The following is a 14,303-nucleotide window of genomic DNA, read 5'->3' as shown; positions in this document are numbered from 1 at the left end:
TTCACAATAAAATAAAATCTACATTGAAATATCTGTTTTTTACTGTCAATTCTGGAAAATTTGTTTGCCATTGTTACAGCGATCGATAAGCAACATAATAAAAATATTACACTTCTAAAAATTAGAAGCATTTTCTGTGCACAATGGATGGACCAGATTCATCATATTCTGCCTTTGCAATCCACATCTGCATTTCAAAAAACAACATAGAATTATAGTCAATGTAGTTTAATCGTTATATAACAAGTCACGATACGAAATAGTCCCCCATCGACTGTGTAGATGGAGTAATTGGTCTCCTTATATGGTTTCGAGCAATCCTCATCTCAAAAGCTAGCTCATGAGATGAGAATTGCCGAGTCCGTAAAAAGAGACCAATTACCTTATCTACGACCAATATGAAACTATTTTAATAACTATAAACACAAAATATGAATGACAATAAATGTAAATGTTAATGTAAAATTCTAATTTTTCACTCACCTGTTGGAAAGTACTTAAAGAAGCCAAAATAGAACCTCCAATCCAAACACTATACTTCCTCTCAGGTGGAGCTACCACCTTAATTTTCATACTGCTTGGAGCCAAGGCAGTAATTTCCTTACTCATCCTATCAGCAATTCCAGGAAACATAGTCGAACCGCCACTGAGTACAATATTTCCATACAGATCCTTTCTGATATCGACGTCGCACTTCATGATTGAGTTGTACGTCGTTTCGTGAATGCCTGCAGCTTCCATTCCAATCATTGAAGGTTGGAAAAGGACTTCAGGGCATCGGAAACGTTCAGCACCGATGGTAATCACTTGACCATCGGGCAACTCGTAGCTCTTCTCAACAGAAGAGCTAGTTTTCGACGTGTCCATTTCTTGCTCAAAGTCAAGCGCAATGTAGGAGAGTTTTTCCTTCACATCCCTCACGATTTCTCGTTCAGCAGAAGTAGTGAATGAGTAACCGCGCTCTGTTAAGATTTTCATTAGGTGATCGGTCAAGTCACGACCGGCTAAATCAAGACGAAGGATAGCATGTGGCAAAGCATATCCCTCGTAGATTGGAACAGTGTGGCTAACACCATCACCAGAATCCAGGACAATACCTGCATAACATTAAAACATTTGATGTTATATTGCAGAACTGTCCAAGCTCTAGATAATATCAAGGAAAAAATGAAACAGGAGCACAGAGGCGGATCCGGGATTTAACGTTTATGGGTTCCTACTATAACGTTGAACACTCTGGACGTGCCATTGAACAAAAGAAAGTGTTTACCTGTTGTACGACCACTAGCATAAAGGGATAGAACGGCTTGAATGGCGACATACATAGCAGGAGTATTAAATGTCTCAAACATGATTTGAGTCATCTTTTCGCGATTAGCCTTCGGGTTAAGAGGTGCTTCAGTGAGTAGTACAGGGTGTTCCTCTGGTGCAACACGAAGTTCGTTGTAGAACGTGTGATGCCAGATTTTCTCCATATCATCCCAGTTGCTAACAATACCATGTTCAATTGGATATTTCAAAGTTAGAATACCACGTTTGGATTGAGCTTCATCACCAACATATGCATCTTTTTGCCCCATGCCAACCATCACACCTGTATGGCGTGGGCGACCAACAATACTCGGAAATACTGCTCGTGGAGCATCATCTCCAGCAAACCCTGCCTATAAAATGGGCACACAATACAAAACATGAATAAGTAACTACCAAAGAATGGCATTTTTTATGATTTATAATAGCACACATATTGAAAGGGAGCCATCGCGCAAGGGTGAAAGTTCTCGTTGTATGACCAGGAGGTCACGAGTTCAAGTTATGGAAACAAACTTCAAAGGTATAAGGATGCATACCATTTATGTTGCTCGGATCCTCTCTAGAAATGTTGTCACACCTGTGTCAGATCTTATATATTGTCGAAAGATCCGAGCAACATAGCGTACAATAGACCAATATAATGTGATCCGTCCTTACACTAACCTCGTGTATATATAGTGGGAGTTTAGCACCCGGTGTACCCTTTATATAGAAACGAAGATTTATATGTTTGGATAGTTGAAAGTTTTTGTACATACCTTGACCATTCCAGTCCCATTATCACAGACGAGTGGCTGAATATCCTCACCGTCTGCCATTTTCTATCTACTGCTATCAACAAAATTGAAAGCCTCAAATTAGAAAGACCATAAAAAAGAAATAAACAGATAATAGAAATCAGACAAAACACCATTAATAACCAAGAGCAAGAGGAATTGGCAGTCTAAATCAAGCAGTAACACACAAAGAACAAGATTCATCTTCCCACTAACATTGACAGTATTTCTAATTAAACTATCAAATCCAATGGGTAAGGGCAAAACTTAATAAAGATCCAAGAATCTATCTTCACTCTAACTATATTCCTACATTTGAAAACCTAATAAGTTTATCCAATTGTCCACCATAATGTGATTGATATGAACAATCAAGAATCAAATTTGAGCTAAAACCCAAGAAATTCAATGAAATCAAAAAATATAGGTTCCAACTCGCATGGCTAGCAATGCTCAATAAACTATCGAATCCAACGATAAGAGCAAAATTTGACAAGGTCCAAAAATATCAAAAATTTCAAGTCAGTCCAGAATAGATGTTGCATATCGTAAATACATATTTAACAAACTACGAGAAATTATGTTTTGACAATTATAAATGCAAAGAGAAACAAACATTAACACATCATAAGCAAATAATGCATACTACTGATTAAGTTTAAATTCTGAATTCGTCGCATGTATTACCTTTGTGTAAAAAAGAGGGAACTTTAGGAGGAGGTCGTAGGAGGAGTAAGTTAGTGGTGCCCACGGTTGGCTATGAGTTCCAAATGCAAAACAAAAAAAATTCAAATGAAACCCAACGCTAAAAAATAATCATATGGTATGCTTTTTAAATGCTAAAAAACCCCGCAATTTTTGCTGTCTCAAAACCTGGGTGTCCGTTGGTTATTCGTTGGTTTTGGTTTTTGCTTTTGTCCGTTGCCACGTGTCACATATTCATCAGTGGTCGTTAGTAACTTATAACTGCTTTCTTGTTTGGGCTTCCCCCTTCTTTTGGCCCATTTAAACCGCTTGGCCTGCTCCTCTAAATTTTGATTTTTTTTTTCATACTCTAAACTTTAATTTCTAACTAACATTAGAAAGGTACTGTTGAAAAAAGTTAAAATACGAGGTACAAAAAAAATTTCTTGTAGACACTCTGGATTTGAAGTAGTAATAAAGTTATCTCTGTGTAATCTATAGGTCACGAATTCGAGCCGTGCTGTTTGCAATAACTTTGGGCAGAAAAATAAAATTGCAATCACAAACAACTATAAAGAAAAAAAGATTTTATTGATAAACATTGCAGGTTACAACTCTGTTTATCCCTTGATTCTTCCTCTGATTTATTCTATTTGATTCGAGGGCCTTAGCGGTGTATTTCTCGAACGTAGAATGATATGCATCTCCTTGATGTATTTGATGATCAACAAGCATGTAGCAGCACTCCATTTGGATCTTGAATGTTGCTAGAAATTTAAGCAAGACATATTTGACATGTCTTTGATCTCTTAATAAATATTCCAAGAGTTTCATGGAATTTCGGAGATCTCATATTTGATCTCTTTTTGCATATTCCGAGAGTTTATGGAATTATTGAGATGGTCTTTGAAGGACATATGTAGCCTTATTTATAGGCATGAATTAGGGTTTGAGTGGAGCAGCCACCAAGTAACCCTAATAGACTCCTAATATTTCAAGAGTTGTCTTGAATTTATGATTTATCTTGATATGTAAAAGTTTCAGTGTCTACACGTGCAATCAGCCACTGATATGTGTGCATCAAGATAGACTGCCTACATCATATCCCTTGGAGTACGGCTCTTCCCCGTACCTTATGTGAATGCGGGATATTTTGTACTCCTTCTGATCCACTTTAATTGATTTTTTTTTTGGCTCTTTTCACATATATTAAGGAATCTTTTATCATTAATTAACAATAAAATTGACCATATTAACCTTAATTTACTCATTGAAAATATAACAAACTACTCCTAGGCTCTTTACTCGAATGACATTTTTGAAAAGAAGAAGTTAATTCCTTCTTGATATATAAAATAATCAGATATTGTGGACCACAAAAAGACCAAAAAATCACTTAAAATGGACCGAAGAAAGTATACCCGATTGCTCTTTTTCTTTTACTTGAAGACAATAATACCCCTGTATTCAGTGTGAGATACTTAAATTATTAGTGTTCCCTACTATTATAAACCTAAAGGAAAAATAAATTAGTAAAGAGACTAATCCACTTAAATAAAGGGATGTCAAAACTAATAGTTTCGAACTTGGAATATTCTTCATTAGTTGTACTTATATACTATGTTCATATAGGCAATGATGAGATAGATGCCATAATTGTTTTTAATTAGAATTTAGATCTTAGATTGAGATAAACATCATGAGATGCACTTGACCTTAACGTGGGGAAGATCTGTGGGAATCCCACTGCAAAAATATTCGCATCAAAATTTATTTTAATAAACCCATCAGTCTACTTGTTACATTGTCCTTATTTCTTTGATCTGATTTTTCTTCATCTTTTAGTTTCATGCATGTGATCTCATAAAGACACATCCTTTTGTTTTTCTAAAAAAAAATTAATTTTTTCCCCTTATAACAGCTTGTTTGGATAGTTGTTACTTATTGTATTGTATCATATTATTGTATTGTATCGTATTGTTACTTTAAATACAATATTTGTTTGATTATTAAATTTTATTGTATCGCATCGTTAAATCCGTCATTACGTAACGATGAAATGTGCCACTTTATGTAACGATCGACTTGGTGTGGTCGCGTCGTTACCTTGTCTATTTTTCTCAATCTCATCCTTCATTATTATTAAATAATTTTATTTTATCATTTACCCTACTTTTTAATATACCGTGTCATAATTTTTCTTTATAATATTACAAGTTTATTATCATATTATTGGAGCTTGATACCATGAACGACGGCAAAACGACACAATCCATCCAGATATTGTATTCATCAAACAATACAGTACAGTACAATACAATACAATACGATGCATTATATTATTATATTATGAAACGATATGTTATAACAACCATCCAAACATGCTGTAAGTATGACAACAATGCCTCATGCCTCGTCTTTACATTTATACGAAGAGATGTGTTGTATCCATCTTTTTCTTAGTGCCTTTATCATGACCACCCATCAGGGGCGGATATAGCTTTTCAGCTATGAGTTCATTTGAATCTATAGTTGCAATACGGAGTATGATTCTATATATAAAAACCTATTAAAATCTCTAACACTTATTAGATTTGAACCCGAATTCTAACAATATAATAAATTCAGTACTAAAAATTATAAAAATTGAACCCATTAAATTTTACATCCCTCATCTGCCTTTAATTTGCCTCCAATTCTCCGGCAGCCTCAGATCTTGATACTTTTATTTAAAGGTTATTATGGAAGCTAGGATCAGATTCTATCAATTGACGGAGATGCTTAAGGGCCTGTCAAGTTTGGATATTTTCGTACCATATTTTCCAATAAAATTGATTATCCAAGATTTATTTGTTTCAATGCAATCAGTTTAAAGTCAAAATGGCTTCTACAAATCTAAAATCTTTACCCAAACAATTCTTGGTTGAGTCAAATCTTCATATATTATCTTATTAAAGTGAGATTATCATGATCTGTGAGATATTTGACAAAAATTATACAAAGAAAACAATAAATGGGATCATTAATTATGGAAGTAGGAAGTAATTAATAGGAGAGGTCTAGAGGATGCATAATATATAAAATGTTAATCTGGACCTTAATGAAGTATTGTTGCATAAATATTGTTTTCTTAAACTGTTATAAGTACATCAACTTTAAATTCAGATAGGAAAAACCAGTTTAGTCACTCCTAATGCAACGTTTAAGTTTTTGACGGATTTAACTTATATATTGATTTTAACTTATACGTTTAATTTTTCAGGTTAATTATAACTAATCTCACTTATTACCAAGTATTTTCTAAGCTACTTAATATAATATTTTTTTTACATTATCAGTACATGAAAGTTGAACGCTTTCTTGACAAAAGAACTCTCATTGTATGTAGAGCTTTCTACAAGGTGTGGATCTTAGCCGAGGGCGGGGACGTGAGTTTAGCCGAACTCAGTAGCTATTGTTCAAACTTTGTATTTGTTTTAAAAATTTATTGAATATGTACAAATTATTAATTTAAAATTTAGCAACTTAAAAGAATTATAATTCTGAACCCATAAAATTCAAATGCTTACTTCGTCCCTCTGAGTATAGCTATGGTTAGGGATGTACGAACCCAACCGGAAAACCGCACCAAACTGAAAAGTGAAACCAAACCGGAAAATCGCACCAAACCGAAAAGTGAAACAGAACCGGAAAATCGTACCAAACCGAAAACTCAAACCAAACTAATTAAAAAATCCGATTAAGTTTGGTTTGATTTGATTTGGTATTGAATAAAAAAATTCGAATCAAACCGACATATAAATATATAATTTTTATATATACTTTTAAGACTTTTTATAGAATTTTCTTTAAAAGAAATATTTGTGATTCTCTTATGGAATGTAATATTTAGTTAAATATGAAATGTTCCATATTTATTAACTTTAAATAATCGGTTGTATGATCACTTTCTTGTCAAGGGTTAGTGAAATGTGTCAATCTCTTTGTTCTTTTATATTCATATGTCAAACTCTATTAAATTCTTATATCTTTTTCGAATTTGAAATGGTATTTCGATAATTTAAAATTAAATAAAGCACATCATTATATAGGTTCATATTTATTTTTATGTTTATATTAAATTCGGTTAACCTTGAAAGTGTACATCAACGTAAAGTTATTCACAGACGACTAAAAAATAACCATCATGTGTTACTATGAAAATTCTTCCATAAGAATATTTTAATAGATCATATATTTGTATTATTAAACATATATTTACTTATCAAAAATTGAACAAAGTAATATTGAAATAATATTCATATAACACAATAATCCGATAAAACCGAACCAATCCAAATTCATATAGTTGGTTTTATTTGATTTTGATAAAAATCGAACAAATACACCCCTAACTATGGTAGTATGTGTTCGTACATTATAACCTGTTTAACATGACTAGAGTTAATATTCTCCATAATCATATTACTCAACAAGCAGCGGAATTTACTTATTTGGCTTCTTATACTTGTAAGACTAATCGTATAATAAAACCAGCTAAGAATATCAAATGGAATCCTCCAACTGCTCTTTGTTATAAACTTAATACTGATGGAGCTTTTTCATCTAATACGGCAGGCATAGGAGGATTAATTAGGAACTCCAAAACTGAATAGATTTTAGGTTTCTCAGGATCTGCACCACATGATTCATCCATTTTGGCAAAGCTCTATGCCTTAACACAAGGCTTGAAATTAGCTTATGAAAATAACATTGCACCTTTGGAGGTGGAGGTGGATGCAAATGATCTTATATTATTATTACATTCTGAAAATATTGCTTTCTCTAACTTAATTGCTAATTGCAGGTACTATCTGAGCCAGCTAGGTAACCCTGTAGTCAAATACGCGTACAGAGAGCAAAACATGGTAGCAGACCGACTAGCAAAAACAGGCCACAATTTTGGAAAGGAATATTTGCCAAGAGTTTTTGAACATGTTCCTAATTTTGTTGAACTAACTTTTGCACAGGACAAGGCTTGTTAGGAAGGAACTCAATCACGCCAAGACACTGCTTGGCAAAATTACAGTGGCAATATGAATAGCCTATATCCGTGTGTAACTAGTTGTCATGATGATAATTCCAATATGATGACCATGACAGCTATAAAAACTAGTAGTAGTTTAGGGTTTTGTAATACAACAATGGTTTGTGATAGGGTGCCAATTAGGCCCCAGCCATTTGTACGCGGTTATTAAATGCTTATATATATTATCTTTTCGGACCAAAAAAAAAATGTGTTCGTACATTTGTTCTTTGTATTTATAGATTCAACCCGAGAGGTAAATAAGTCATGTGTCAGAAATAAGGCCAATTGGCAATGATTTCAAAGAGGGAAACATAGATAAAGAAGATTCGATTAGAAATATTTTACTTTTATTCCTGCGAGTTCTATTTTCCTGCAATTTCCACCAGCTGAGAGGAAGTAACAAGTCAGAAATGAGGCCAATTGGCAATTATTTCGAAGATAGAACATAGATAAAAGTCATGAAAATTCCACTATTTGAAAGATGCCGACTATCCGATGATGCTTTATATATTAAAACTATTTTATTTACGAGTTGAGAGAAGGAAAAAAAATCTATCTAGTTAAATAATATTTAGACGCCTTCCTTTTCGACAACAACAACAATATATTCAGTATAATTTTACAAAAAAGTCTGAAAAAAATAGTATATGCACAATTTTACCCTACCTTGTGCAGCTCAGGCGCCCTCCTTTCATCACTAAAAAATAATAAGTGAAGTGAATTATTTAAGAATCAAAATTGATTTGCTTTAATTGATTTTAGATAGAACATGCATGATAACATAAAAACACTTCTATTCTACAAAACAAATTAAGAATGAAATATCTCTCAATAGGAAAGTGTAGTTGACTTTCATTAGCTAAGAAAATTCTACTATTTTCCTTCTTTTTAGTCATCTGCTTCATTCAAGAAAGAACAATAGGAATTAGGTATTTAAAAATATAAAAATAGTGGTACCGCGTCTATGTTATTTATTCGGTATTCTTAAGGAAAAGCAAAATACTTGATGATACTAAACTTTTAATTAATGTTACAGGATCCATTTTGATATTTGTGACCTGATGATCTTTAGCTGTTCATTTGATCAATCCGTCTAAAATATTTTAAGAGCATAATATCCGAGCGGAGCTAGAGTATTGGGAACGGGTTCGGCCAAATCTAGTAGCTTTGGTTCGAACCATGTATTTATTTTTAAAAATTTATTGAATATATATAAATAATTAATTTAGAATCCAATAACTTAAAAAGATTAGAATCTCGAACTTATAAGCTTGAAATCTTGACTTCGCATTTGATAATATCGATCTAAATGCTGAGAAGAGGTCTATATATGTTAACTAACTTTTAAAAGATTTAATTTACACAATTTTGACAGTGGAAACTGTTGAAGTTTGGCAAAATGCCAAAGTCCCACATTGGTTGGGAGTTAAGTTTGGAGGGGATTTTTCCCCTATAAAAGAAGGCCTAATGTTTAGGATTGAGACACACCTCTCATTTGCCTTCTCATCTGTTTAAGGCATTTGTATCTTCTCTCTTTAGTATTATTTCACTTGTATTTTTGGAGTGGAATAAAATATTGGTTGTGTCCGAGGAGTAGGCAAAATTAGCCGAACCTCGTAAATTCTGGTGTTTCCTTTATTGTTGTTTTATTGTCTTATTTATTATTTGGTGGCTGTCATAATTTTTGGTATAGTAGTTGTGACTTATTCACACTATATACATTTGGCTTCCGCAACAATTGGTATCAGAGCCAAGGTACTGTCTAAGTATGCTCTGTGGTTGCAGCATAGTCTGATCTTCCACATCAGAAAAGATTTATCTTGGTAACTGAGTCAAGGTTCTGTCTGAGTATGCTCTGTAGTTGCAGCTTAGTCTGATCTTCTACATCAGAAAGGAAATAATCTTGATTTGTGTCGTCAGCTATTAAATAATATTTGTGTCAAATATGGGGGACAATAAACAAGAAGAATCTACATCAAGTGTCAACAATACGTCATCATTGGCATCTTCGCTTATGACAAGAATTGTGTCAAATGCGAAATTTGCGGTAGAAATTTTTGACGGGTCCGGACATTTTGGGATGTGGCAAGGCGAGGTTCTAGATGTCCTTTTTCAACAAGGGCTAGATCTGGCCATTGAAGAAAAGAAACCAGATGTTATTGGAGAAGAAGATTGGAGAATTATCAACCGTGTTGCTTGCGGTACCATTCGATCCTACCTTGCTAGAGAGCAGAAATATCCATACACAAAGGAAACTTCTGCAAGTAAATTATGGAAAGCACTGGAGGATAAATTTTTGAAGAAAAACAGTCAAAATAAATTGTACATGAAGAAGAGACTGTTTCACTTCACCTATGTTCCTGGTACCACGATGAATGAACATATCACCAGTTTCAATAAGTTGGTCACAGATTTGCAAAATATGGATACAACTTATGATGATGGTGACTTGGCCTTAATGTTGTTGGCGTCACTTCCTGATGAGTACGAGCACCTTGAAACTACTCTACTCCATGGAAATGACGAAATTTCTCTCAGAGAAGTTTGTTCAGCTTTGTACAGCTATGAACAAAGAAAGCGAGAAAAACAGAAGGGCGGAGAAGGAGAAGCACTGTTTGTGAGGGGTCGTCCTCAAAATCAAACGAGGACAAAGAAGGGAAGATCCAAGTCAAGATCCAGACCCAGTAAAGATGAATGTGCCTTTTGTCGAGAAAAAGGGCACTGGAAGAAAGACTGTCCGAAGTTGAAGAATAAGGCCAAACATAACAATGGAAAGGCTATTATGGATTCAAATGTAGCTGATTGTGATGATTCAGACTTCTCATTAGTTACAACAGAGTCATCAACATCATCAGACATATGGTTGATGGACTCGGCTTGTAGCTATCATATGTGTCCCAACAGGGACTGGTTCATGGAATTTCAAGAAGGAGAATATGGAGTCATCCACACAGCGGATAACAGCCCTCTTACCTCATATGGCATTGGTTCAATACGATTAAGGAACCATGATGGAATGATCAGAACATTGATAGATGTTCGATATGTACCGGATTTGAAGAAGAATCTCATCTCTGTGGGAGCCCTAGAATCAAAAGGGTTCAAAATCATTGCAGAAAATGGAGTGATGAGAGTATGCTCCGGTGCACTAGTGGTAATGAAGGCTAATCGGAAGAATAATAATATGTACCGCTATCGTGGCAGTACAGTTATTGGGACAGCGACAGTAACATCCAGTGACGACAAAGAGGCAGAAGCAACCAAGCTATGGCACATGCGCTTGGGACATGCTGGAGGAAAATCCTTGAAAACTCTATCAGATCAAGGATTGTTAAAAGGAGTAAAGGCTTGCAACTTGGAGTTTTGTGAGCATTGTGTTAAAGGGAAACAGACAAGGGTTAAATTTGGTACAGCGATCCATAATACTAAAGGCATTTTGGATTATGTACACTCTGATGTTTGGGGTCCTTCCAAAACACCTTCATTGGGTGGGAAGCACTATTTTGTAACCTTTGTTGATGATTTTTCCCGAAGAGTATGGGTGTATACAATGAAGAGCAAAGATGAAGTGTTGGGAATTTTTCTCAAATGGAAGACGATGGTGGAGAATCAGACAGGCAGGAGAATCAAGTGTATTCGCACAGACAATGGAGGTGAATACAAAAATGATCATTTCAATAAGGTCTGTGAAAATGATGGCATCATCCGACACTTCACTGTTAGACATACACCACAACAGAATGGAGTGGCAGAACGTATGAACCGGACCTTGCTGGAGAAGGTACGGTGTATGTTGTCCAATGCTGGCTTGGGCAAAGAATTTTGGGCTGAGGCAATTACATATGCATGCCACCTCATTAATCGTCTACCATCTGCTGCTATTGATGGCAAAACACCATTTGAAAAATGGTACGGAAAACCTGCTGTAGATTATAACTCTTTGCACGTGTTTGGCTCAACTGCATATTATCATGTGACAGAGTCAAAATTGGATCCAAGGGCAAAGAAGGCTATTTTTATGGGAATTACTTCTGGAGTCAAAGGATATCGCTTATGGTGTCCTATGACAAAGAAAGTAATATTCAGCAGAGATGTTACCTTTGATGAATTTGCTATGGTAAATAAGGTAACAGAAGATACCAAACAAAATGAAGGTGCTTCTAAGCAGGTGGAGTTTGAGGGAAAATTTATTTTTCCTACACAAGAAGCAGAGGAGGAAACAAATGAAGATTACCCTCTGGAAGGAGAGCCAGTAGAGGAGATTCCAACTCAGGAATCTCAACAACAACTTGAATCAATAGCAACCAGCAGGCCAAAAAGAACAATAACGAAACCTGTTCGTCTCATAGAGACGGTTGCTTGTGCAACCTCAATTGTAGCTGATGATGTTCCTACTACTTATAAAGACGCTGTCCAAAGTTCAGAAGAAGATAAGTGGAGGATTGCCATGAATGATGAAATACAGTCCCTTCATCAGAATCATACATGGAGATTGGCCAATCTCCCGAAGGGAAAGAAAGCAATTGGGTGCAAATGGGTATTTGCAAAGAAGGAAGGATTTCCTAACCAAGTAGATGTTCGCTACAAAGCAAGATTGGTGGCCAAAGGATATGCTCAAAAGGAGGGAATTGATTACAATGAAGTGTTTTCTCCAGTTGTAAAACATTCCTCCATTAGAATTATGTTGGCTTTGGTAGCACAATTGGATTTGGAACTAGTTCAGATGGATGTAAAAACTGCGTTTTTACATGGAAACTTGGAGGAGGAAATCTACATGACTCAGCCAGAAGGATTCAAAGTTGCTGGAAAAGAAAATATGGTGTGCAAACTTGAAAAATCGTTGTACGGATTGAAACAATCTTCTAGACAATGGTACAAGCGATTTGACGAGTTTATGTTGCGGCAAGGGTACAAGAGAAGCAAATACGATCATTGTGTGTATTTGCACAAGCTTAAAGATGGTTCCTTTGTATATCTTCTCCTATATGTTGATGATATGTTGATAGCTTCCAAGAATTTGGAAGAAATTGATAAGTTGAAGATTCAACTGAAGAAGGAGTTCGAGATGAAGGATTTGGGTGAGGCAAAGAAAATTCTTGGCATGGAGATAATTAGAGATAGACGTTCAAAGAAACTCTGTTTATCTCAAAAGGAATATTTGAAGAGAGTACTTCAACGTTTTGGCATAGATGACAAGACTAAGCCAGTTAGTACTCCACTTGCTTCCCATTTTAAGCTAAGTACTACTATGTCGCCAATGGATGAAGCTGAACGAGAGTATATGTCAAAGGTACCATACGCAAATGTTGTTGGTAGCTTGATGTATGCAATGGTTTGCACAAGGCCTGACATTTCACAAGCTGTTGGAGTTATTAGCAGATATATGCACAATCCAGGGAAGGAGCATTGGCAAGCTGTGAAGTGGATTCTACGGTATATTCATAATACTGTAGATGTCGGGTTAGTTTTTGAGCAGGAAGACAATCAGTCTGTAGTTGGATATTGTGACTCAGATTTTGCGGGTGATATGGACAAACGAAGATCAACTACTGGTTATGTGTTTACTTTTGCAAAGGCACCAGTTAGTTGGAAGTCTACTTTGCAGTCAACAGTTGCTTTGTCTACAACAGAGGCAGAGTACATGGCTATTACAGATGCTGTGAAAGAGGCAATTTGGCTTCAAGGATTGCTAAAGGAGCTTGGTGTTGAACAAAAAGGTATCACAATTTTTTGTGATAGTCAAAGTGCTATTCAATTAGCGAAGAACCAAGTTTATCATGCAAGGACGAAGCACATTGATGTTCGGTATCATTTCGTACGAGAAATCATAGAAGAAGGTGGAGTCACGGTGAAGAAAATTCATACTACAGAGAATCCTGCTGATATGCTGACAAAGGTGGTGACTGCGGTCAAGTTTCAACATTGTTTGGATTTGATCAACATTGTTGAACACTGAAGATTGAAGATGAAGACACAACCAAAATTTGTTATTGAGAGAGAATTGAAAATGTGGAATTTTGCCAAGGTGGAGATTTGTTGAAGTTTGGCAAAATGCCAAAGTCCCACATTGGTTGGGAGTTAAGTTTGGAGGGGATTTTTCCCCTATAAAAGAAGGCCTAATGTTTAGGATTGAGACACACCTCTCATTTGCCTTCTCATCTGTTTAAGGCATTTGTATCTTCTCTCTTTAGTATTATTTCACTTGTATTTTTGGAGTGGAATAAAATATTGGTTGTGTCCGAGGAGTAGGCAAAATTAGCCGAACCTCGTAAATTCTGGTGTTTCCTTTATTGTTGTTTTATTGTCTTATTTATTATTTGGTGGCTGTCATAATTTTTGGTATAGTAGTTGTGACTTATTCACACTATATACATTTGGCTTCCGCAACAGAAACAATCTTAACGTGATGTAACTGTATCTTAACATGCTGTAGTCCCAGTTAGCTGCCTTATATTTTAGCA

At 35.2% G+C, this 14,303-nt stretch overlaps 1 protein-coding gene across 2 annotated transcripts; it reads right to left on the bottom strand.

Moving 5' to 3' along the window:
* Positions 1–2,890, bottom strand: LOC104224064 (actin). Of its 2 annotated transcripts, none has more exons than XM_009775622.2 (5): positions 2,778–2,890; positions 2,073–2,142; positions 1,271–1,664; positions 484–1,097; positions 1–187 (listed from the first exon to the last, which is right to left on the bottom strand). In XM_009775622.2, exons 2-5 carry the CDS (start codon positions 2,130–2,132, stop codon positions 122–124), a joined length of 1,134 nt encoding a protein of 377 aa, XP_009773924.1. In that variant the 5' UTR covers positions 2,133–2,142; positions 2,778–2,890; the 3' UTR covers positions 1–121. The 2 variants fall into 2 exon arrangements, with proteins under 2 accessions (XP_009773924.1, XP_070018667.1); XM_070162566.1 differs by having other exon boundaries at positions 2,073–2,145; positions 2,778–2,868.
* Positions 2,891–14,303: the final 11,413 nt, after the last annotated feature.

The sequence above is a fragment of the Nicotiana sylvestris genome, chromosome 11, assembly GCF_000393655.2.
Source record: "Nicotiana sylvestris chromosome 11, ASM39365v2, whole genome shotgun sequence".
Classification (NCBI taxonomy): domain Eukaryota; kingdom Viridiplantae; phylum Streptophyta; class Magnoliopsida; order Solanales; family Solanaceae; genus Nicotiana; species Nicotiana sylvestris.
Note: the sequence above shows the minus strand (reverse complement) of the source record. Positions and strands in the feature narration are given on the sequence as shown.

Coding starts and splice junctions, on each gene's coding strand:
- LOC104224064 (XM_009775622.2), bottom strand. CDS start 2,132: ATGGCAGACGGTGAGGATATTCAGCCACTCGTCTGTGATAATGGGACT. Junction 1,665..2,072: donor ATGGGACTGGAATGGTCAAG/GTATGTACAAAA, acceptor CCCATTTTATAG/GCAGGGTTTGCTGGAGATGA. Junction 1,098..1,270: donor TGCTAGTGGTCGTACAACAG/GTAAACACTTTC, acceptor AATGTTATGCAG/GTATTGTCCTGGATTCTGGT.